This window comes from Cercospora beticola, chromosome 4, assembly GCF_033473495.1.
Source record: "Cercospora beticola chromosome 4, complete sequence".
Taxonomy (NCBI): domain Eukaryota; kingdom Fungi; phylum Ascomycota; class Dothideomycetes; order Mycosphaerellales; family Mycosphaerellaceae; genus Cercospora; species Cercospora beticola.
The window spans coordinates 1,512,607-1,535,815 of NC_088938.1; the positions used below are offsets into that span (position 1 = coordinate 1,512,607).

At 52.2% G+C, this 23,209-nt stretch overlaps 12 protein-coding genes across 12 annotated transcripts; 8 read left to right on the forward strand and 4 right to left on the reverse strand.

Moving 5' to 3' along the window:
* Positions 1-385: 385 nt before the first annotated feature.
* Positions 386-1,559, forward strand: RHO25_006236 (uncharacterized protein; the record flags this gene model as incomplete). The annotated part of the gene is made up of 3 exons (XM_023597078.2): positions 386-844; positions 903-1,172; positions 1,224-1,559. The coding sequence occupies 3 exons, from the start codon at positions 386-388 to the stop codon at positions 1,557-1,559; spliced, it is 1,065 nt and encodes a 354-aa protein (XP_023452809.1).
* Positions 1,560-2,379: 820 nt separating this feature from the next.
* RHO25_006237 (uncharacterized protein) lies at positions 2,380-5,001 on the forward strand (the record flags this gene model as incomplete). The annotated part of the gene is made up of 3 exons (XM_023597079.2): positions 2,380-2,500; positions 2,554-4,934; positions 4,990-5,001. 3 exons carry the CDS (start codon positions 2,380-2,382, stop codon positions 4,999-5,001), a joined length of 2,514 nt encoding a protein of 837 aa, XP_023452808.1.
* Positions 5,002-5,300: 299 nt separating this feature from the next.
* RHO25_006238 (uncharacterized protein) lies at positions 5,301-5,921 on the forward strand (the record flags this gene model as incomplete). The annotated part of the gene is made up of 1 exon (XM_023597080.2): positions 5,301-5,921. The coding sequence occupies one exon, from the start codon at positions 5,301-5,303 to the stop codon at positions 5,919-5,921; it is 621 nt and encodes a 206-aa protein (XP_023452815.1).
* A 1,756-nt stretch (positions 5,922-7,677) lies between these two features.
* On the forward strand, positions 7,678-8,082 carry RHO25_006239 (uncharacterized protein; the record flags this gene model as incomplete). Its single annotated transcript, XM_065602760.1, has 1 exon — positions 7,678-8,082. One exon carries the CDS (start codon positions 7,678-7,680, stop codon positions 8,080-8,082), a length of 405 nt encoding a protein of 134 aa, XP_065458832.1.
* Positions 8,083-8,264: 182 nt separating this feature from the next.
* Positions 8,265-8,462, reverse strand: RHO25_006240 (uncharacterized protein; the record flags this gene model as incomplete). Its single annotated transcript, XM_065602761.1, has 1 exon — positions 8,265-8,462. The coding sequence occupies one exon, from the start codon at positions 8,460-8,462 to the stop codon at positions 8,265-8,267; it is 198 nt and encodes a 65-aa protein (XP_065458833.1).
* Positions 8,463-8,946: 484 nt separating this feature from the next.
* On the forward strand, positions 8,947-10,086 carry RHO25_006241 (uncharacterized protein; the record flags this gene model as incomplete). Its single annotated transcript, XM_023597081.2, has 1 exon — positions 8,947-10,086. One exon carries the CDS (start codon positions 8,947-8,949, stop codon positions 10,084-10,086), a length of 1,140 nt encoding a protein of 379 aa, XP_023452814.1.
* An 893-nt stretch (positions 10,087-10,979) lies between these two features.
* On the forward strand, positions 10,980-12,083 carry RHO25_006242 (uncharacterized protein; the record flags this gene model as incomplete). The annotated part of the gene is made up of 1 exon (XM_023597082.1): positions 10,980-12,083. One exon carries the CDS (start codon positions 10,980-10,982, stop codon positions 12,081-12,083), a length of 1,104 nt encoding a protein of 367 aa, XP_023452813.1.
* A 403-nt stretch (positions 12,084-12,486) lies between these two features.
* RHO25_006243 (uncharacterized protein) lies at positions 12,487-13,356 on the forward strand (the record flags this gene model as incomplete). Its single annotated transcript, XM_023597083.1, has 1 exon — positions 12,487-13,356. One exon carries the CDS (start codon positions 12,487-12,489, stop codon positions 13,354-13,356), a length of 870 nt encoding a protein of 289 aa, XP_023452812.1.
* Positions 13,357-13,520: 164 nt separating this feature from the next.
* On the reverse strand, positions 13,521-13,946 carry RHO25_006244 (uncharacterized protein; the record flags this gene model as incomplete). Its single annotated transcript, XM_023597084.2, has 1 exon — positions 13,521-13,946. The coding sequence occupies one exon, from the start codon at positions 13,944-13,946 to the stop codon at positions 13,521-13,523; it is 426 nt and encodes a 141-aa protein (XP_023452807.1).
* Positions 13,947-15,452: 1,506 nt separating this feature from the next.
* RHO25_006245 (uncharacterized protein) lies at positions 15,453-17,280 on the reverse strand (the record flags this gene model as incomplete). Its single annotated transcript, XM_023597085.1, has 3 exons — positions 15,453-15,526; positions 15,582-17,085; positions 17,137-17,280. The coding sequence occupies 3 exons, from the start codon at positions 17,278-17,280 to the stop codon at positions 15,453-15,455; spliced, it is 1,722 nt and encodes a 573-aa protein (XP_023452806.1).
* A 589-nt stretch (positions 17,281-17,869) lies between these two features.
* RHO25_006246 (uncharacterized protein) lies at positions 17,870-19,711 on the reverse strand (the record flags this gene model as incomplete). Its single annotated transcript, XM_023597086.2, has 3 exons — positions 17,870-19,245; positions 19,295-19,398; positions 19,449-19,711. 3 exons carry the CDS (start codon positions 19,709-19,711, stop codon positions 17,870-17,872), a joined length of 1,743 nt encoding a protein of 580 aa, XP_023452529.1.
* A 1,850-nt stretch (positions 19,712-21,561) lies between these two features.
* On the forward strand, positions 21,562-23,078 carry RHO25_006247 (uncharacterized protein; the record flags this gene model as incomplete). Its single annotated transcript, XM_023597087.2, has 3 exons — positions 21,562-21,723; positions 21,774-22,035; positions 22,087-23,078. The coding sequence occupies 3 exons, from the start codon at positions 21,562-21,564 to the stop codon at positions 23,076-23,078; spliced, it is 1,416 nt and encodes a 471-aa protein (XP_023452530.1).
* Positions 23,079-23,209: the final 131 nt, after the last annotated feature.

Sequence of the window (23,209 nt, forward strand, 5' to 3'; positions counted from 1 at the left end):
TGCTAACCAGGATCAGCTGGAAAGCAGTCTGCAGGTCTTTAGTTTTCGCTCCAATCGTGTCTCTCCAAACATGTCTTGGCGTCGGCATGTGGATGTGATCACCACTCCGCGTTGTGCCTGAATGTTCAGTCGACTCTTGGCAAGCTATACCGACTCCACATACGTGCTCATCGCCACTGTTTCATGGGGATCTTGGGGCTCCATGCGACCGATGACATGCGTTGCGGGAGAACTGTAAAACGGAAAATAGAGATTTGTCCGCCTTGTTGCTAGGATCTGCGGCTTGGATTTTCTCAGGCTTCGAAAACAAACCTGTATAAGTTAGAGTTGCGGCTGTTCTCTACTAACAGTGTGCACTCTATTTGGTACTTCATTGACTTCAGACATGCGTTCAACCTCATTTTTCGCCGCAGCCGGCGTGCTCGGTGCCGTTTCGGCAACACCTATTGCACAACAACAATACGGCGAACCGGCACAAGAGGAATATGTGGGCTACTTTGGCACATTCTTCCCTCTGCAGGACGAGGCCATCTATGGCTGGCTCTCGAATGGCAACGACGCACATTCATGGCAACAGTTGAATGGCCCTGCTGGAAATGGCTCGATACTGCGCTCCAACGTTGGAACGACTGGCGTGCGAGACTCACATCTCATTCCGAGCCAGGATGGCAGCAAGTGGTGGCTGATTGCTACCGACTTGAAAGTTAATGACTTCAAAGAGGACTTCAATGAGGCTACAAGGTTCGGTAGCCGATCAATTGTGGTCTGGGAGAGCGAGGATCTTGCTACGTGGAGTGAGGCGCGGTTGACCGAGCCTATCGTGGATGTCAGCGCTGGCAATGTGGTAAGTGCTAAATCCGGGAAGCCTTCTTGCTGTTAAAACCATTGCTCACCGTCTTTAGTGGGCTCCGGAAGCAGATTGGGATCCGCTTGTAGGAGCGTATGTCATGGTGTACGCTTCCCGATTCTGGGATCCTGCCGATGTGAACAGGACTGGACCTCAGCCTCCAAACAGACTCATGTACTCAACCACCCAAGATTTCGTGACATTCTCCGAGGCCAAAGAGTATTTCTTCCCAGGATACCCCGTCATCGATGCCACCTTCTGGCATGCCACGGAAGAAGGACCAGACGTCTGGTACCGATGGATCAAGAGTGAAGTAGATTACCGCGTTAGTTTCTGAAACGCACAGCAATGAAACCTCTCACTAATCTTGATACAGATCTACCAAGAGCGCTCTGAGAATGGTATTCTCGGCACTTTCACTCGCGTGGGAGGTGCATCCGAAGATGAACGCATTCGTTTCGCAGATCAATACGAAAATAATGAAGGTCCTCTCATTTTCCGCGATAATGTCGACCCTGGACTCTACCATCTATGGATCGATCAGAACACTTTCCAGTCATATGTGCCAGCGACCGCGAGGACGTTGAACGATATGGCTGCGTGGCAGGTAGAGTCGCTGAACGGCTTTCCGAATACGATCAAGCATGGCCAAGTGACTCCGATCACCCAGAAGCAGTACGATACGATTGTTGCAAAGTACTCTTTCGTTTAGGACGCCAGGCAAAGACGAGGGACATTGTAGATCGCTTCTTTCAAAATACAGACGGCAGATTGTCGAGGCTCGATGGTTCAGCAGCTTCTCTTTATTTTTTATTTTTCTTCGCCGCCCTCTCCTTGAATCCGTACGGTCTCTCGCATGTGACCTGCATGCATCTCTCGGATTGGTTCAACGGCGTTTGGAAGAGACAGTTCCTCGTGCCCTCGATTCCGGTTTGGTGGATATGGTGTCGCGTGTTGATGACTGTATAGAAGTGGAATGAGCGAGCCACGGCACATATGAAACGGCAAAGCCCGAAGTGGAATCAGCCACTGGGATGGAGATCGCCAAGCCACGGCCAATCTCGGGTCTGGCCAAGCCACAATGTCGGCTCCTGTAGCCACTTGGAATGGGGCTGCCAACGCGAAACTACACTCGTCCATACACCAGGTGACATTTTCGCAACTGTCGCCCTCATCAACCAGCAGCCCGATCCCCGCCGCCAGCCCCATATGTTCGTCAGCTCCTCTTGGCCGCCGACCCAGCGGACTGCTCGTACAGGTTGCGGACTCCACTGCGCGTGCGAATAGGGTGATATGCGGTGGGCTCATCTGTCTACTACAGCCACCAGCAGCCATTGACGCCTTCAACTACAAGGGCGCCCAGCCAGGGGCCGAACTACACTTTTGCGACATGAGTCGCGACGTCGCGTGGTCTTGCATTCCTCCGTCCAGACTACCTCTTCTCCTCATCTCGACTCGTTTTTGCCATTGAACTTCTCGCATTTCAGGTTCCTAATGCTCAGTGTCTTACGATCATTTGGGTGCGCCTTCAAATGACACACGAAAGTAATGTCAAATCCATCTGGCGCAGCTGGGCTGCGTCTCCTCGCCCTTTCCTTGGCTTGTTCTTGATTTCACTTGTCTCCCTCGTATTCTTTAATCATTTCGTGTTCGGCAAGTACCCGTGCCAATAAGATCAGCCATATCGTCTACTGACTATCTTATAGATACCGACCCGAACAAATGTCAAGCATTGGTCTCGGAGGGACAGTGGTACAACGGGAAAAGTTGGCTGATTCCTGGTTGCACCACGATACCCTATGATGGTAAACATATCAAACAATGTGTGGGCAACGAGACGCGCCGATTCACGCTCATTGGCGACCTCCATGTGCAACGGCTATATTTCCAACTTGGCAGGCGTCTTAAGCATGACATCGAGGTCCCGGACGACCGTGAACAAGATCTGTCGATCTCCAAAGACAATATCACGGTGCAGTATTTTTACGATCCACAACTGAACAGAATCAGCCTCATCGACAGCTTTGCTTCCGAACATGAGCAGGAAAGAAGGCCGCCGTTGCTGGCAGTCGTCGGCGCAGGCAACACCTATGCGGAACGGGGAATGGCTGAGCGGTATGCGGCCATAGTCGGTGAACTGGCCTCGAAATATCAGACGTCCCCTGCAAAGGGTCTTTTCACCCACGAACGGGGACCCGGCGACCTTGTCCTCTTCACTCCTGCTGAAGAACCGTACAATAATGGGAGTACGAAGAACGAACCCTTTCACGAGCTGAATACCAAACTGGAGGCGCTGGAACATGTCAACATACTCTGGAGCTTTCGCGACATGGTCAGTGGCCGTCAAGATCTGTATAAGGCGGATGGGCCGCGCGTAGCGGACAAAATTATCAAGAAACGCGTGGACTTGCTGCTGAATTTTCGGTGCAATGCGAAAGTGGGTAGCAAGATGAACTCCAACAACAACGCCATCTGTTGCGGAGCCTGGCGAGGGCCCAACTGGATACAGATCGCTCTTCTTCTGCTCGGTTTTGCCATACTGCCCCTGGTAACCATCGTTGACTTCAAGCTGCAACTCCTGTCCGACTCAGCGCGGCCGGTAATGCGAGCATTTTGTGCATTGACCGCTGTGCTGGCTTCTTCGTGGATCGCAGATCGGACGCACATCTTTGAGCACGGAACACGTCTGGGGCTGGTCAAACCCACTCTGTTCTTGATGATCATCGTCACATTCTTGATTGGTTTCGCGACAGTTCGCAGAAGTGCCATCAAATCCAAGCCTGGCGAGGCACCACAAAGCCAGCCGTTCCTGCCACGCGACCAAACTGACGAGTGGAAAGGCTGGATGCAAGCTCTGATTATCATCTACCACTACAACAAAGGCTGGAAATTACCCCCTTTCTGGGAGGTCATCCGCCTCAGTGTGGCATCCTACCTCTTCCTCACTGGCTTCGGACATACGGTATACTTCTTGCAGAAGAAGGACTATTCCCTGAAGAGATTCTGCAACGTCATGATTCGTACGAACCTATTACCCGTTGCATTGACCTATGTGATGCGGACTAGCTGGATCTTGTACTACTACCTGCCTTTGTCAACCTTCAACTTTCTGGTAGTGTACGCTACACTTGCGATCGGACGCCGTTACAATGAGTATGTCCTTTTCCTCTTGGCGAAGATCACAACAGCGGCCGTACTCCTCAATACGTTCCTGAGTACGAAAGACCTTCCCAGAACTGTGGTCCACTTCTTCCAGCTTACATGCAAGATGAGGTTCGACTCTGATGAGTTCTTTGGTCATCGCGTCGAGCAAGATAAGTACATTGTGTTCGTTGGAATGGTCACTGGTATGCTCTACATCTACGTTCGGTCTACAGTGGAAAAGCACGAGCATACGGGCAGATTTAACAACGCTTTCCAAAAAGCTTGGCCAGTACTCAAGCCGTTCTCTGTCGCAACTGCCGCCCTAGCTCAGGTTCTTTTCTGGTACTGGACTGCGAAACACATCCCGAACGAGAGGCATTGGACAAAGCTGCAGCCCTACTCCACAGCATTACCGATTCTAAGCTTCGCTGTCTTGCGCAACGCCCATCCTGTACTGCGTAACTGGCGTTCTGCTGCGTTCGCCTGGCTTGGAAGATATTCACTGGAGATGTACGTCCTGCAAGATCATCTGTGGCTCGCGAACGATCAGGAGGCAGTGCTTCGCGCCGGTTTCTTTCATGGAAACGAGACATTCTTGGCAGACAGGTGGCGAGACATCGTATTGCTTACACCGCTCTACTTGGTTGCGTGTAGCATTGTTGGAGATGCTACAGGTGTCATCACCAACTGGTTCATCAAGGAGGAGCCAATAACGGAGCGTGTACCAGCAGCCACAAGTAGACCACTTGAGGAGGTCGAAATGGGTCTTCTCGCCAATGAGGGCATCGACACAATGCCCGAAGCAAGCACAAGCGAGAAGGCAAGTGGCATACCGACGACGTGGATCGGCGGAGATTTGAAACCATACCGAGTCGGAATATGGCCACGAAAGCTCAAACATCGAGTTTACCTTACACTTGGGATCTTGTGGACACTGAACATGGTATGTCATGGGACGCCCGCATCGATTATCCAATACCTGACTGACAAGCTTGTAGACGTACACATGATTTTCTGGGAACTATTTGGCTAAGCTATTTGAGCGATCGCCTTGACGGTACTTATCACAGCGTTGCCTTGAGGCGCTGGTGACAGGTGTACGGCATAGACGAGCTGTTGCAACACCATCTCGTGCACACATGATCCAGAATCTGTGTAGCATGGTAGTAAAGCTATCGGTCTCGTGCAAGTCCTGCTGAGAAGGCGACAAAGCCGATTACCATGATAAAGATCCTCCGCAGCCGCCTTCCAGCGGCCCAAGCACACTCATCCATTCGTACACAACTCACGATCTCCGACGACAACAAACATGAAGCTTGCCGCCCTATCTATCGTACTGGGCACTGTTGCAGCCATTCCGCTTGCCATCGGCGAAGAGGACAGCGTCGTGCTCAGTGTGCTTTCGCACGACAACTTTATCGCTGAAACAACTTGCAGCTGGAGCAGCAAAGGCAACACAGACAAGACCAAACCATGCCTCAATGCCATTATCAAGAATCTCACACAGGATTTTCTTGCTGCATACCAGGAAGCATCGCCAGTGGATCAGAATGTGGACGCCCCGCGCTCTGTCCAGCAAGGCAACGCCCAATTCAACGTCAGCGGAATCGTCGGCAACTTCTACTGGCTTTCTCTCAGCAGCGAGGCTTATGATCACTTCAACAAGTCACCCGCAACTGTGGAGCTGATTGCAAGTTCCCTCAGCGACTATGTCCTTGAATACAACGCCACGGAGATTTGCGTCGACTTCAGTACTGGCAAAGCCGGTCGTGGTGATATCATCGCGAACGGTGTCATGACTTTTGGTTGGGGCCTGGAGCCGTTCTACTATGCTGATCCAACGCTTTTGGAGAGGAGGCTCAAGCAGGACTGTCAGATTGGCAACATGCGCATGTATGCCACGCACTACCGTGAGGTGCCTCTGGTCTGAGGAGGGATAATTTTGGATTGTCTGGGGAGGAGTATACTTAAGTTGCTTCGTCTAAAGAGTGATGCGGTCTCCCGTCCCAACGCTAGACTGAGAGGCAGGGACTCCACCTTGAACCGGAGAGAGTGGTACCTGCGGCTATGTCTCTAAACCAAGGGCTGAGGTTTCTTCTTTGCCGTAGCTAGTCTCGTGAGCTAGAAAACTTTCATTCTCTCAGAGAAAGGTGTACTTCCTGGTGATCGCTCACTCGAGCTCTAGCAATATCCTTCCCTTGCATCGCCAGACTGGGGAGCAGAGACCTCCCTCTCTCTTAAGAGAAAGCACGGAGCCCGCTGCTATGTCTCTGGATCAAAGCCTGTGGGGCATTCTCGCCGTGGCTAGCCTCGTAGGCTAGAAAGCCCGTGCGATCCAGAGAAAGGTGTGCTCTCTGTTTACCTAAAGTGGCTGGCAGGAGTTCCATCTCGTTGTGTCTCAGACAATTCTCGGCAGCACTCTCGCGCCGCTTCGGCTACATCAGGAGCAGAGGCTCCTGTCTTTCATTCGGAATGGGAGCTGATCATCTGCAATCCCTCGTCGACATAGATGTCGAGTCTCGGCCAGCCCGTTACTGCACGCTCCTGGCCATAGCTATCCTGGGCTGCCCAGCAGTCTTCACCACTCCAGAGAAAGGTGTGCGCTTTCTGGACATCCTGTGAGTTCGGGTCCGCGGTGTGGAGAGCAAGTATAAACCATCGTCACGTAGTGGTAGCGTCAGGCCGGGGCGGCAAGTTGAACTATACATCAGATTCAACCAGCTCCTACAGACACTCATCTGGCTTCCATGGTCCCATGTCGAGGACAAGCTAAGCTTATGCGCAGCTAGCGGTGTAAGCATAAGCCTCCTTTCTTCTCAAGCCATTGTCTTTGGACCATGTACAGAATTGCTTGAAACTTTCATACATGTGTTCGAGGTCAATATCGTACTTCTGAAGTTCGTTATCAATGTCGAAATTATGCGAAGAAATAGTATGCATTCGCTCGGTTGGGTTTTCTCGTTGCTCTTCTTTGCTCGCTTTTCGGGAGGCTCTGATCCCTCTGTTTGGTGCGTTAGGTCTTTCTCTACTTCAGGCTCCTCTTCCGCACCAGGCAACTTTTTGGTAAGTGATAGCATAGGAATACCACAGAGTCTCATGCGAGCCGGCGCGTTGGCACATCTGGTACGCTTGGATGGAGGTGTGGCTTTCTGAGATGTATTCGAACCTCGACTGGTAGTGCCAGCTTCGTCGCCTTGGTGTCTGCCGCAAGTTTCAAGTGTTCACACGATGGTATATTTCAGTTCGGACTGGTTGTAGAGCCAGCGTTGTTGGCAATAGATAAGCAACGAGCTGGTCAGAAAGGAGACCGTAGGGCTTCAGCATGCATTCGATCTCCGCGGCAGAACAAAATTCTCAAGCAGTGATGGTTGTTTGTTCCTTCCTTCTGCACTTCGTCGCATCTTTACTTGACCCACTTTTTACAACGGTCGAGATAAACGCGACGTCAAGTGCTATCACTCCTCTTCTAAAGTCATCCTGCTCCTCACTGCTTCGGAACTCATCCGGCTACTCAGCGCAACTGTCTCTCGTCAGTTTGTGCTTCCTGCGCGCCACACACCGTCGACAACGATCTCAAGATCGCCACCTGCACCGTGTGAACGAAGAAAGAACGCGGCTTGACTCCAAAATCATCTTCTCTCCAACACAGACTTCCAATCCAAACCGTGCCACTTCACATCCCGAGCATGAGTGCCATCATCGACAGAGCGTTCTGCGACGCGTACAACGAAGCAGCCAAATTGTGGGACGACGATAAGCTCGAGGAGTGCATCACCAAGGCAAAAGAAATTCTTGCAGAAGGTGCCTGTCCTCGCCTTCTCCGCATCAAAACACTTACTCTGCTTGGCAATACGCTCGGGGACTTGGCTGAAGCCAGTGAATGCCACTTGGAGGCCCATACACTTTGGCGAATTGTGCGTCGCTGGAATCCTGCCGGCGAGGACGAGAAGATGGACACAGCTATGGCGGAACTGAAGCAGGAACTTGACGATTTGAAGGAAGCACTGGAGGAGGAGGAACGCAAAAAATGGGATGAGTGCGAAGACTGCAATGCAGTGCGAGAAGCGCGCGCAAGAGGAGGCCGTTCATGAGGCAGTATGTGGTACCGAGAACGAATTCGAGAACAGACTGGTGACTGGTCAGCTCGATGAAGCTGACTGATGTCGAGGAGGATCAGTATCAACGTACAGTAGGCGAAGCCGATGTTCAACGAGACGGCCATTGTACTGTACTTACTGGTGTTGCAGTGCAAGATCGAGCAAGCCAAGCAAGCTCAGCACTTGACACCTGTCCTACTCAGCTCATCAACCCAAAGCAAGAAGTCTTTGACATTGCCCTCGCGACCACACAGCATGCGAACAGAGGCGATATTGAGGAAGGCATCGTGGAGGCGGACAGACAGGAATGTTGGTCGCTGATATCGGAAGCAAGACTGCCATATCGCGATTTCCTGCAAATCTGTGCTGCGCATTGTCGCGAGGTGGCCCTGATCCGGATCAAAATTATTGCGATTTGTCCGGAGAAATGCACTCTGCTTGACCTCGAGAGAGCGGATGTTTCCATGTTCCAGCACAGTATGCTTGCTGTGGGGGATTGAGCGTTACGAGATGTGTTCACCGTACGATTGATCGCTCTAGTGCATCCTACAGTGCAAGATTAGCATGAACGAGATATGTTGCCTGATAGCCGACTCCATTTCGTCCAGACAAATACAAACCTGGAGGTGAGGTGATTGCAGTTCACCCAGCAATAGTGTTATCGGGCTGTCGGTCCGACGTCGGGTGGGGATGCGTTCGAGGTCCATGGTCCACTACGCTCGCAAGGCGTGATCGAGCTGCAGTTCGCGCAATACTTTTGTCAGCAATGCAACTCATGTATAATGCACCTGCGGAAAGCCCAATGACATTCCCAAAGCTTGTGACGCAACAAATCGCGAGCCAACAAAACTTCCAACCATGCCAGTCGAATTCATAAGCTTGGCATTTCCCAATGCCTCCACGGAGCTCGAGCCTATTCCTGGAGCTGGAGTTGATCCAGACTTCTTGAAGAAGTATGCTCGCAACTTGGACGACTATGGGTTCAACTACACACTTCAGCCCTACGACTCTGGGTCATTCGACCCTTTCACAACCGGAGCCACCATCGCCGCAGTGACGAATCAGCTCAAGGTCATCATTGCACTTAGGCCAAACACAGTCTACCCAACAGTAGCTGCGAAAGCACTTGCAACTTTGGATCAGCTTAGCAATGGCCGAGCTGTAGTCCACTTTATCGCGGGTGGAAGTGATGTGGAACAGGCCAGGGAAGGTGACTTCTTGCCCAAAGAAGAGCGCTACGCCAGACTCGAAGAGTACATCAAGATCCTGAAACGTGCCTGGGCTTCTCCAGAACCTTTTGACTGGGAGGGTACATACTACCAGTTCGAGCAATTCAGCACCCGGGTGCGTCCAGTGAACGGTAGCAGCATTCCCATCTCAGTCGGAGGCTCCTCGGACGAGGCATACCGTGTTGGAGGATCGCTGGCAGATATCTTTGGGCTTTGGGGAGAGCCATTGAAAGAGACGAAGCAGCAGATCGATCGCATATACGCCGAGGCGGAGAAGGCGGGGCGAAAAGACAGGCCACGAATCTGGGTCACATTTAGACCCATTGTCGCCGAGACAGACGATCTCGCGTGGCAGAAGGCGTATCGCACTCTGGATCGCTTGAAGACGAATCGGGCAGCTGGTCAAGGGAAGGTGCCGCCTGGAGCGCCAGCACCACAAAATGTCGGATCGCAAAGATTGCTGGAGATTGCTCAAAAAGGAGAGGTGCAAGATCGCGCACTGTGGTATCCGACTGTGACTGCGACAAACGCTCGTGGAGCTTCTACCGCACTGGTGGGATCATACCAGACTGTGGCTGATTCGATCTTGGATTATGTTGACTTGGGCTGTGATTTGATCTCGATCCGTGGGTATGACAACTTGAACGATGCCATTGATTATGGCCGACATGTCTTGCCGAGGGTCAGAGGGGAGTTGAAGAAGAGAGGTGCTGTGAACGGCGAGAAAGCAGCCAGGAATGGTGTCTCGAATGAGGTCGTTGATGGGTAGAGCACGATCTGGATACCGACCTCTTGTAAGTCCCTGTATTAGCACTTGTTCCCCTTGTAGTCCATTCCACGCGCGATCGGGAATTTTCTGCTCATGTTGCGCCCTCGTTTAGACAAGTGGTCACTCTCGGTATTGTCGGTGGAATAGTGGAATTGCTCTTGGCTCGAGGCTTGGTGAAGCTTGTCCGTTGAGATCAAGAACAACATCACCCTTCCACGTTGAACTTCTTCCTCTTCATCCTCCTTCTGTTATCATTGCCTTCTCTTTTTTGTGTCTGTTTTGACGCGTCTGGCGCGGAATCGCAAGTTCTGCCGCGCGCAGACCGACCGCGTCAAGAGGTGGGTAAATTCGACCGCTTTCGTCGCGCGGAAACGAGTTCCAAGATGCTGTGCCAGAGCGACTTCGAGCGCGTCTCGCAGATCGAGTGCAAGATTGCTGGCACTGCTAAGCACTGATATCGGTGGGAAGATGTGGGCGCTGGAACCGCGTCGAAGTCCTACTGCTGCTCCTCGGTCATCACGATGCCCAAAATGCGCTAACTAGTCTCACTGCTCCGATGGGTCTCTGCAAATTTCTGATGAATGAGCTTTGCGCTGCTCTTTCTCGGACGTGCTGACAATGATATCAGATGACGGCCTGAGAATAATGCAATGCACAAGACTGGGTTGTCCTTGCGATTGGCTGGCGTCGCCTGTCATGTCCGGAAGCAACAGGCACGCGTTTCCGGCATGCCGGCATGTTAGGTTCTGACGATCCTGCAGCAGATTGTTCCCGGCGTGCGATGCGATAGCGCTGACGAAGCAGATTGTAGACCTCACCTGCCTTTCTATCGTATCTCTCATCATCACTAGACTCCAGAGTATACCGGATGCCGTAGGGCCTAGCACAGCACCATGAAACGCATCACTAAGAAGTATCTTGCGTACGCGCAGGCTATCGCATTTGCGTCTGTGCTCACCGCCGTCCTCCTGCTGAATCTCTGGCCGTCTGGAGGCGATAAACAATATGACTGGGCTCGGATCCGTTACAGGTCAAAGGCCAGCAGCTTACCTGAGGCTCGTGGTATTTGTCCGGGCCTCGAAGACGGCAGCAAGCCTGCCTTAGTGGTGGCTCGAGTTGAGTCAGAGGACACCAAGTGGCTGGACCAACTGGCATCGTACTATCACCTCTGTGTATATACGGCCGACGCCCCATTGGATCGGACCTCCAGAAGTCTTCAGATCCCCGCCAATCGTGGTCATGAGGCCATGGCCTACTTGACATTCATGATCGACAACTATGAAAACATCCCCGAAGCTGGCGCAGTATTTGTCCACGGGTCCAGATTTGCATGGCATAATGATTCGCCGGACTACGATAACGAGGCCTTGCTGAAGGCCTTGAATCTGAGCTCGGCTCTTCAGCATGATGGCTATACGAACCTACGTTGTGACTGGAGCGCTGGTACCTGCAGTCCGTTGCAAGCACAACCTCAAGGCAGTCTCGAGACCCTTCTTTCGTCGAAATTGCAGCCGTGGAGCAGACGCGCCGTATCCGATGCAGCACTTCCCAAAGCCCTTCAACTGCTTTTCGATGGCAGCACAGAGGGCGACAAGTCTCAGGCGCTTCTCCGGCGGAGCGATGCTGTTCGTGCTCAATGTTGTGCACAATTCGCAGTCTCACGCGAGGCCATTTGGCGACATTCCCGCGACGAGTACAGCGCTCTCCGACAGTGGCTTCTTGATGATGGCGTGGCTCCTTCTGATGACCGTATAGCAGGGCGTATCTTGTCCTACGTCTGGCATATGTTATTCTTGGCTTCTCCGGACAGCCACACAAGTCTCCAGGCTCTCAATGCTCAGGCTTGCCCTTCAGCTCAGGCCTGCTACTGCCGTCTGTACGGGAAATGTGACTTGCAGAATTGCGATTCGCCGAGGCGATGCAGAGGCCAGTATGTCCTTCCACGGGACTATAGGCTGCCGGCCGATTGGGAAGAGCTTCACAGTGGGCTCCGTTAGCATCTTATGCGTATTCAAGCGATCGTCTGGAACAGCAACAGCACTAGGCTCTCCATAGCCGAGTGCGCATGAGCAGTTTGTAGCTCGACTGCTCAAATGGGACATACGCCAAGACATCTGCAGTGACGATCTTGCAGATCTCTCGACTCGTGGTCACCCCACTGAGTTTTATTGGTGCGACCAGCAGTACCACGGGGCCATAAATGACAACCGTCTGCAACGTCGTGGGCTTGACGAACGACATGCAAGCATAAGCGACACGTTGAGTTCTTATATTCACGGAGGTCGCAGATGACGACCGTGGTACCAGCAAACTTACGAGTTCCTTGGCACGCCATACTTAAAAGCACTTCACGGAGCCCATCATGAATGTTGATTTCTCCAGGGACGACAGATATTCACAATGAAGCTCTCCGGCCTTCTCGCCTTAGCGACTGCAATCCGTACTGCCTTGGCGGTGTCGGCTGGCACATTTAATGTCTTGGCCTTCAACGTTGCTGGACTACCCGAATTTCTCGCCGACAATGGCATTCCTGGGGGCAAGGAGGCGGCTGCCAAGCAGATAGGACAGAAATTCGCTGCTGGAGCATACGATGTCATTCACGTTCAGGAAGACTTCGCCTACAATGACGAAATCTACGATAATGACAATCACAAATTCCGCACCAAAACCACGGGAAATGTGCCATTCGGCAGTGGACTCAATACTCTTGCCAACTTCGGGTGGAGCGACTTACGAAGAATCAAGTGGGATCGCTGTTTCATCAATGAAGCAGATTGCTTGACGCCAAAAGGCTTCACTTACATGCGCATGGAAGTGGCCGAAGGCGTCACTATCGATTTTTACAATCTTCACGCGGAAGCAGGCAACGAAGAACAGGATTTTGAAGCCAGGAGATCCAACATCGAGCAGTTGAGCAACCACATCACTTTCGTCTCAGCGGGTCAAGCAGTCATTGTCTTTGGCGACACGAATACTCTATATTCGAGGGCCCAAGACAATATTCGCATTTTGGGCACGCAGAACGGCCTAAGAGACGCCTGGGTCGACCTTATTCAAGGCGGAACGATACCAGCCAACGCACCAGAATGCACAGATCCCACTACCAACCAGACATGCGAAGCGATCGATAAGGTGCTATATCGCTCTGGCGCGAGTGTCATCTTGTCGGCCGCGAATCATGCCTATGTTACGGACAGATTCTTGCAACCGAATGGAGATAGACTGTCGGATCATAATGCGGTTCTGGTGGATTTTGCTTGGTCGGCATAGTTCATCTGCATGGGCTACACTCTAAAGCCGCACGTCTATTTTATTCACAAAGGATCTATGTCATAATGCCTACATTTATTTCTCATCACATCTTGCGAGGCTATTGTATCATGCCTCATTGCGCCAGTTGCCGGAGATTTTGTCGTCGAGCAAACACACTGCGATCAGGACCTGCTCAGGTCTCTCGTGTCCAGCCGCATGTTACTGGACACGACCAAAGATCTTCGCGATATGACACCATTTGACCTTTGCCTATGCTGACATGGTCTCTGCCCAGCCAACGTGCCAAAGTAGGCCGCCGCCGAATATGTGGCTCGCGTTTGAGAAACTAGCTGTGTTACTCGTGAGAGATACGCCCATTGCTCCGGATCCGGATCACAACCTCCACCGTGCGTAGTTGGAGCTTTGGCTGCGGGCTTCGGGTACCTTCTAAGTGTCGGGGAACGGTTCTCCCCTGGAACGCACTTCGAAAGCACAATCATGATCATCGCTAGCATCTTGCGGTCTTCCGGCGTGACAGTGATCTGCGTGCCGTCCGAGGACCTGCTTCTCGAGCCCGATGTAGTCATGGCCTGCCAGAACAGCGGCATGGCCAAGAGACTCCCGCCGATGTAGTCCTTCTCAACGAGACTTGCCGTTCGATGCTACGAGGTCTCTCTTCCCCTGCTATCTTGTCGAGCGTGTTGCGATTCCGGCTGCTCCGATTATAGTAGCAAGTTCGACAGCCTGTGATCCTCGAAGATTCTCCTCGTGTGGCCAACCTGACGAAGACGTTCCCAAGTCCGTCATAAGTCTTTCGCATCATAAATTTCGTTTCACTGTACACCAATCAGTCACGAACAAAACGACCAACGAGCGCCATCACTTACAGAAGAAGCCAGCTTCATTCCTGTCCATCCGGAGACAATTCATCTCGAGGTTCCCATACTATCATCCGTGTCCGTCCTCATGTTCATCTGCGGTCGCTTTGGAGGGGCATAATCCTGCCATCCATACTCCAGCATCATATCCCTCACATTTCTCTCCCTCACATCTGTCATATACCCTCTTTGCGAGTTATCCCGTACTTGTTCGGTGGCGTTTAGAGTCTTCGCATTTCTGGCTCTCATGTACGAATGCGTGAGAGCTACCCCGATCATGACTGCTGCGCCTGCGCAAGCAAGTACAATTGCGATGACGGCAAATGGGCTCATAGCCATCTTGAAGGTGGCACAGTGGCAGGAGACTTTCTCAGCAGGTACCAAAAGAAGAGACAGACGTCAAATTGGTTGTGAGAATAAGGCCGAAGTAAGGGAGAGCAGCACGTGTAGAAACTACTAGTACCTTGCATCGGTATCGCTATGTATGGTATCACCAGAATCACGATGAATGGCTGGTCGTCATCATCAGGAATCTTCTACACAGCCTCCCCGGATGCATGCATGCCAACCGCATGGCATTCCCGACTGCTGCGTAAGAAGGTGCTGGGCAGGAAGGGTTTACTAAGAGATTCTCGTTTCTCGTCGTTGCTGTGTGTCGTCAATTATAGGACGGGCTACGACCGGCTGCTGACAAGCGCTGAGAAATTGTGGAGCTTCAAGGCTGCGCGCTGCGCAATGCTGGGTCTTGGCATCACTAGGCGGCCTCGGAAACCAGTTCGTTCCGTGTTCGGGTTGTCTCGTACATTTGTGCATTTCGAAATTTGGGCTGACGACGTCGACTGTTGATGGTGTTGGGTCGTACCAGTCGCGTTCAACTGGCGTAGCGTTACGACTTCACCAATCGCCGTGTCGGTTTATGTTGATGAGGTTGTGGTCGTATCAATCACACAATCCTATTGATCACCTTGTCGACCGGATCCGACATTCCGAATTCATGCTGTTGGCACATGGCACGAAAGGATTCAATCCTCAGCCAGGAGACGCAACTGCGTAATACTGAAGACGCCCAGAGCTTGTTTCACTGGACTCTGAATGATGTCTTGGAAGCAGACGTGGAGACGCGACTCAGTAATGCGAACTCCATGCTCGTGCTTTGGGGCGATGAGATCGGAGTCTTCGGCGCCTAAGGACCTGGTATCTTAACAGGCTACGACTAGGGTCAACTGTCACAAAGTGCTACCTCCCTATACGTGAGCTTGGCGTGAACACTGCTATAGCGAAGCAAATGGCAGCACAGATGATGCTTTGTACTACAGTAAAAGTCAGCATGAGTTCACTCAAAGCGCAGGAGAAAGTCTAACTTACTGTTGACTTGATGCAGCCCGTAAACATAAGCAGGCACGATCAGCTTCCGAATCTGCTCGCTCGCATTTTGAACATAGGTGATATCCGAAAGCGCTCTTTGCATGATTTCCGAGCCATCGGGTACTCCCTCCAACGCAGCTCTCAAACCTGTTCTAAGACCACCTTGATAGACCGCAGCTCCAGCACTGGCACCTGCAACAGCGCCCAGGTTGAAGAAGAGGTAGAGCCCAGAAGCCGTTATAGCAAGGTCCTCCTCAGAAACACCAGCTGCCAGTGCCACGAAGATCGAGCTTGATGATGCACCTGACGCAAAACCGCCCGGGAAGATGTACAGTGCCTCGGCGGTGGAAGTATGACCATTCCACAAGAAGAGGCACAAGGACATGCATAATACCCCGAAAAGCGGTGAGATGACAGTCATTGGCTTGTAAAGTCCAGTGTGCTTAATGAAGTATCCAGCGATCAGGCCTCCTATCGTATTTCCCGCAAAAGCAGGAATCAAGTATGCACCAGCCTGCGCGGTATTGGCCTTGTTGGTGACTTGGAAGTATAGCGGCACGATCGTCATGAGCGAGAATTGCAATAGGACTTGCAAGAATGCTATGCTGTAGTTGCTCAAAACTGCCCACTTTCTCAAGAGCTGGAGCGGAAAGATAGGCTCAGCGACGATGTTGGCCGAGACAGTGAAGATGGTCAGAGCCATCACGAACCCTACGGCCGAGCCGATTATTGGAGCAGATTTCCATGGGAACCGCGAGCCCCCTGTTTCCAGCATGAAGCAAATTGCAAAGATCGCCGCGCAGAGCGAAAGAGCTCCTAGGAAATCAATCCGCTTCAGTTTCTGCCGTTGCGTGTGGCCCGAGCTCTGTCGTTTCGGAAGGTCGAGTCGGCAATGGACAAGAAGCATCGACAGCAGCATTGGTGGTACTTGAACCAAGAAAGCCCAACGCCATCCGAGGCTGTAAGTCAACGCGCCACCAATGACTCCACCGCAGCTCCGTCCACTTGTCTGAAGAATGTTGACATAGCTTCGTATCGTGGCGACCTCATGTAGTGGTACCATATCTGTAATGATGATCGAGACCAGAGACGTAATTCCAGCAGATCCAGCGCCCTGCACGACTCGTCCTCCGATAACTTGGGTCATGGTTTGGCCGAGCCCGGTGATAGTGGTGCCCAGCGCGAAGAGGATATATGCAGCCTGTAAGCAATGCTTGCGTCCATAGATGTCCGAAAGCTTGCCATAGAGCGGCTGAGCAACACACTGCGCAAGGACGAATGCGGAGAGCAGCCATGATCCCGAATCGAGGTCGCCGAAGCTGGATGCGACAGTTCCATATGTGGCAAGCACCAAACTGGCATCGACCTGAGCTACGAAAACACCAAGCAGGAGCACGGAAATGGTAGCATAGACGCTGCTAGATGCTTTCCCACGATCATGTCGCCTCTTGGCCAGTTCGATATCCTTGTCGTCTGCCGGCAAATCTCCAGCATCACTTCTTCTCTGTCTAGCGATTAGCTCGAGCACGACATAAGTTGGCGTGTATGCTCTCACGCTTATAGTCCGGTATAGCACTGACGGCTCGGCACCATTAGGCAAAAGAGGTGCGAATTCGTCGACCAATGAGTCAATTGACTCATCATCAGCACTGCTTGCACTGGCAGGTCGTCGTCCCTCAACTTCTTCCGTGGTGGCCATGACCGAGGTCTACACTTCAAGTGCAGAGTTTCGTAAATCCTCAGACAAAAGCGATCAAGTGTTGTTCTTGTACTTAGTCACTCGCAGGATAAATAGCAAGAGTCTGATTAGCGGTGTCGCGGGCCGCCACGATAGGCTTTCGAGCTCTGGATCATGTAGCAGGTGCGGCCGATGACGGAGATCGAGCTCTTCCTGTAGAATCCTTGCACGGTATACACAGCTTGGGCAAAGCGTTGTTCTGCGAACGCAGTTAGTCGCAGGGTACTAGGATAAATTGGTTCGAGGCTGTGCCAAGACTCGTGCCAGCGTGGAGCTGGATGGCGCGATCGATACTTGAGAAAAGTTCTGTATGCTACATTCAGGATTGTAAACCGAGATATGGAGTATTGAACCCTGCGTTCTTCTCACTTTGTTGTATGCGTTGGGACTGTATGCGGGTCTCTGTAGATTTTTCTTCACGACTGCTTTTCGGGTCGTCGCTCAACTATCAACTTGCTCCAGGATCCGACTGCAGTGCCGTTGTTCCGTTCATGTCGCATGTGCATTCGCGAGTAGAATGATTCTGCAAGTTGTCCGGCTCATTGCGCTGTCAAACGCGCAAGTACGAATGGCCAGAAAAGTTTGCTGCATAGTTATCCTCCTCCCAGACGTTGACAGCTTGTGGACCTTCTTCACTAAGAATCTGTCCCAACGCGCACGAAGAGAAGCTAACCTTGGGTTGGTCGATGTAGAAGGAATCGAACCGCGTGTCCAGTGCATCTTGCAGCGTATGCACACTGCCGTCAAGGTGCAGAGACTCCCATGGCCTCTGACAGCTTCGTGCTTTGCAGGACTTGAGCACGAGCAATAGAGCGTCTAGACGTGCTGTTACATCCACCAAGGATCGGCCAAGCAACACATAGTCCGAAGACAGCGCAGATCCTTGATTGCCAAGGAGGTTGTGAATCTGGCTGGGATCGCGGCCTGTATCGTACAACTCCTTCTCGCCAGTGCACCAGACTGTATACAGCAAGCTGTACTCATCGGAAATAAGACGAAGAGCCTTGTAGGTATTGTTGCGTGCAGAGATAGGCGGTCGCCCAGGCGAAAAAGGCTCGTTGCCGATCTTGCCGTACTTGCCCTCTGGGAGAGCTTTACCCCAGTATTCGACGTTCACATGCTCACCGAAAGATCCTTCAGACAGCTCGCCTTGCGACAGCGGTATCGGAACTCCATCTAGGTCCGGCCGATCTACACCTGCAAGCTTCATAATCGTGGGGGTGAAGTCAGTGTGCGAGCTTACAACACCTGCAGTCTTGCCGGCGGGTATGCCCGGACCTCTCACAATAAGTGGAATGTGGATATCGGTCTCGAAAGCACACTCCTTCCCGGGCGGCAATCGATGTTGAGAGATATGATATCCATTGTCGGTGGTGAAGAAGAAGTATGTGTTCTCGAGCAAGCCGTACCCATCGACCCTCTCGACAAGCTGCTCGACCATCTCATCTACAGCCTGCAATGCTCGCAGCCTGGCTCGCTGGTATTCGTCGTGGTAATCGATAACAGTCTGGTTGAGCTGCGGCAACTCTTTCACCCAGCTCACTCCAGAAGGTACGTCCGGGTTGAAATTGGGTGTGCGTGGAATAGTAAAGTTCTTGAGCAGATGTGCGTGTCGTGGCGCGTACTCGGGTATTGACATAACACCGGGCACCTTCGGGTCCTGATTACTGTGTGGTGCAACTGGAGCTGCGACGATGAAGAAGGGCTGTTCGTGCGAGACAGCTTCATCGAGCCAGCCGTAAGTCTTCTCTGCCACAACATCAGGAGAATATTGCCCTTCATAGCTGACAGGCACCCCGTAGTTGCGACTCATGGTGGCATTCCAGTAAGTGTATGTGTAAGGATCCAGAAGGAAGTCCGATCCATTGAAGCCTTTCACGAAAGGATCATTGTAATTGTCCACGCTATGAGAGTTGAATAATTTCCCTGGCAGGCGTTGTTAGATCAAATCTCTGTTCGTGGCGAATTCTCGCACCAGTGTAGTATGTATTGTAGCCTTGGGCCTGTAACCAGACCGGCAGCCAGTCATCGTTGAAGCCCCTTTCCACGAACTTGGGATAGCCGCCATACGGCGGAGATCTGGGATAGTCAGTGACTTGTAGCTCGCTGGAAGGGAAAATCGTTCGTACACGTCAGTGACATTGGTATTGTGTGCTGTAAGACCAGTCCAAATATTCACTCTGCTGGGGCAACAGATCGAGACCGTGCAATAGTGGTTGTCAAACTTTGTGCCATGGTCGGTGATATGCTTCTGGAGCAATGGCATGTAGTCTAGAGAACCCCAATTATCCTGGTCATCTGTGAGGACCACGACGATGTTCGGTAGTGATTTCGCATCGCACACAGCAGCAAGCGCGTACAAGCCCAGGAGAGTCTTTCTGAAGTTCATCATTGCCGTCACCGCGTCTCTCCGAACTCGGTATGCCGCGCCAAATGGATTTCATCGCGGCGAGAAGTCGTCCGACGTGCCGTATATATGTCCAGCGATCGGCTCAATCGCGGACGCGCAGAGCACGCCATCACATCTGGAGAGCGCCGATGCACGTTTCCGTGGAGCATCGCGTCAGTCTTCACTGTACGTGTTGGTGACAGATGGGCGTGCATTGGGAAATGTTGTTGTCGTGGAAAGAGTTGAAGCACAGCGGAAAGTGCAGCTTGGCATTGAGGAGCACGTGCCTCGGCCCGGTGGTCATCTTACTTTGCTACTTCAACCTTCGCAGCAGTCATGTTCTTCCGATCCCAATGGCAAGAGATGTGGTCGATTCAGAATCAACAATGCACCTCTTACATCGAAGTGCTGGACGCAGCTATGGCAGCGCCGAATTTTGCAGTCACCGGGACAGCACGGTACGGGTCGTCGGCGGTTGAAGACCTGCTTCACAGCATCGGATGCTTTCGACAACTGTCCAACGGAGAGCCGGGGCGACATTGAAGCTGTTCAACTCCAGGCATATCGTCCACGACAGGGCGCAGACCAGGGCAGAAGCACTGCCTCTTCATGGCAATTGTTGGCACGCGACACAGCACAACAGCACGCCCTCGACGCGCGACAGTCAGGCTGCTGAGCCGAATTTTGGACCGAGTTCACAAGTTCAGTGTCGCCACGTGGAATGCCGGTCAAATCGTGCATCGGGCATATTAATAACGCGCTGCCAAGCCACCGAATCGTGCAACGATTGAGATGCCAATTTATGGTATCTTGATAGGAGAATGGGGAAACCTGGATTGATGCCACAGGGAGACTGCGCACCGGCGATTTCACGATAAGAATCTCGTGCGAGAGTTGACAAGATTCGAAAGACTCTCTCATCGCCACAGGTAGTAAGTACAACAGCCAAGAGATCTGCATCGGCATTATTGCGACTGCAGTATGTCACCGGTTGACCCGACCCCAATCCTACACGTCCAGAGTCGGAATCTCCTGGCCTCGACAACTGCCAGCGTGAGGACCGAAAATGCGAAAAGCGAATCCTACAGAAACCAAGCAATCCGAAGCTTAAACCCAAGCTGCGAACCACGGCTTGGATGCAAACTTTCCAACATTGTACCCACAAGGTGCAAAGGTGGGTAACACTTTGGAATGCATTATCACATAGTGTCCTGGCTTAGATAAGGCAACGCGCAACAAGACCATGCCGTGTGTCTTGCGGTTGTGTCCTACAGCAACGGATCATCTGCCAAGTCGGACGGTTCTCGGTCGGTGATTTCCTTCCTCGCAACTTCCTCCGCAACCAGACAATGGTTTCAAAGCAGTCTTCCAAGCCCGACGACAGCCACAGCCACAAACGCTCTCCAGACGACGAGTACGCGTACGCTAGAAAAGCACAATCCGGGATAATGATTACAGAAGTAGCTGCGAAAAGAGGCACGAAGATGCAACCACTGCCAAGATCAGAGCTATAATCTCGCGCTAAGCAGAAACTGGTTCCAATGATGTCCTGCATGTGGATATTGAACCCTTGCAGGCGCGACACACTTTTTCAACAAACCGTCGGTAGCCGTTCCATGACCGTGCACAGCTGCTGACCACCAGCAATGGCATTTTCCCCATGGGCCAGTGTCGCTATGCCTGAAACTCTGAGTAACAGATTTCGTCAAGCGCGAGCGATAGTGGATGGAGCCTTCCTGGTTCTCCGCGACTGCTCTTAAAGTAGACTTTGCGCACTCCTTCCGGTCGCAGCACTAGCCAACTCTTTTCTCAACTTCACTCATCTTTCTCGCTGGGCGGTCGTGGTGTGCAAAATGTTCGGGGACAAGAAGCAGCAACAGCAGGAGGATGGCCTTGCGCCTGTCGCTACGAGCGATGTCGGAGATGTCGAGGACTATGCCAACAAGCCCAGGGCGGATCCAAATGAATCAGATCCTTTCGGAGAGCTCTCGCAAGATGGTCCAAATTACAAGAACGTAGGTGTGACATGTCATATGGACACGGCGTCTGCTTACATGGTATACAGGTTGGCTGGGCAGGAAGCGCTATCCTCATGTTCAAGACTCAGGTCGGGTTGGGTGTCTTGGGTCTCCCAGGAGCTTTCGACGTGCTAGGCATGATACCTGGAGTGATCGTTATCCTCACAGTCGCAACTATGACAACTTGGGCTGCCTGGATGGTTGGACAGTTCAAGATCAACCACCCACACGTTTATGGTATCGACGATGTCGGACGAATCATCGCCGGCAGAATCGGACGCGAATTCTTTTTCTGGGCCTTTGTCCTCCGTGAGTGCCAACCAACCCATGAGACTTGAGATCGCCTGCTGACAGTTACAGACTTTACATTCCTTGCAGCATCTGCGATGCTGAGTATTTCGATCGCCCTGAACTCGGTGTCCGTCCACGGTGCCTGCACTGCCATCTTCGTTGTTGTTGGCGCCGCCATTGGTTTCAGCTTCGGCAGTATCCAGACTCTCGGCAAGGTCTCCTTCATTGCATGGGCCGGCGTGATCGGAATCCTGAGCGCAATTTTCACATTGACCATCGCTGTCGGCGTCCAGGACCGCCCAGCAGCCGCACCACAAGAAGGACCATACGAGTCCAACTACCAGCTGACCAGGACTCCCACTTTCGCACAAGGCATCTCGGCCGTGTCCACGATCGTGTTCGCTTTCTCCTGCCTTCCGGCGTTCTTCGCTTGCCACGCTGAAATGCGAAACCCAAAGCACTACACACGATCCCTCCTGACTGCCCAGGGCGCCGTGACCGTCGTATACCTCATCATTGGCATCGTAGTCTACTACTACTGCGGTTCATACGTCGCTTCCCCAGCCCTCGGATCTGCCGGTGCTCTTATGAAGAGAATCTGCTACGGAATCGCTCTGCCAGGTCTGGTCGCAAGCTGCATGCTCTTCGTCCACATGCCAGCTAAAACAATCTTTATGCGCTTCATGCGTGGCACTCGACACTTGACATCCAACACTCCAATCCACTGGATGGCCTGGCTAGGCTGCACTGCCACAATTACCATCGTGGCATACCTCATCGGATCCGGAATCCCAGTCTTCGACCAACTTCTCTCGCTCGTCGGTGCGCTTTTGGCTACTGTCACCTGCTTCCAACCTACAGGATTAATGTACTTGTACGACAACTTCAAGCGGCCTAATCGTGGCTGGACATGGTATGCTGGAGTCGCTTTCAGTCTGTTCATGGTTATTGGAGGTACTTTCGTTACCGTTGGTGGCACGTATGGTGCTATTCTTGGAATCGTGAACTCTTCGGATCGTTCCAGTCCATGGAGCTGCGACGACAACAGTAACTCTACTTAAGATGCAACGATTGATGCGAATGATTTATGGCGGCATTGCATGGCGGGACTATATGCATAGATAGCGGGATACAGGCAGCATTTCCAAAGGCCTTTTGAGCTTTTCTACGCATACGGAGTTCATTTCCGCGT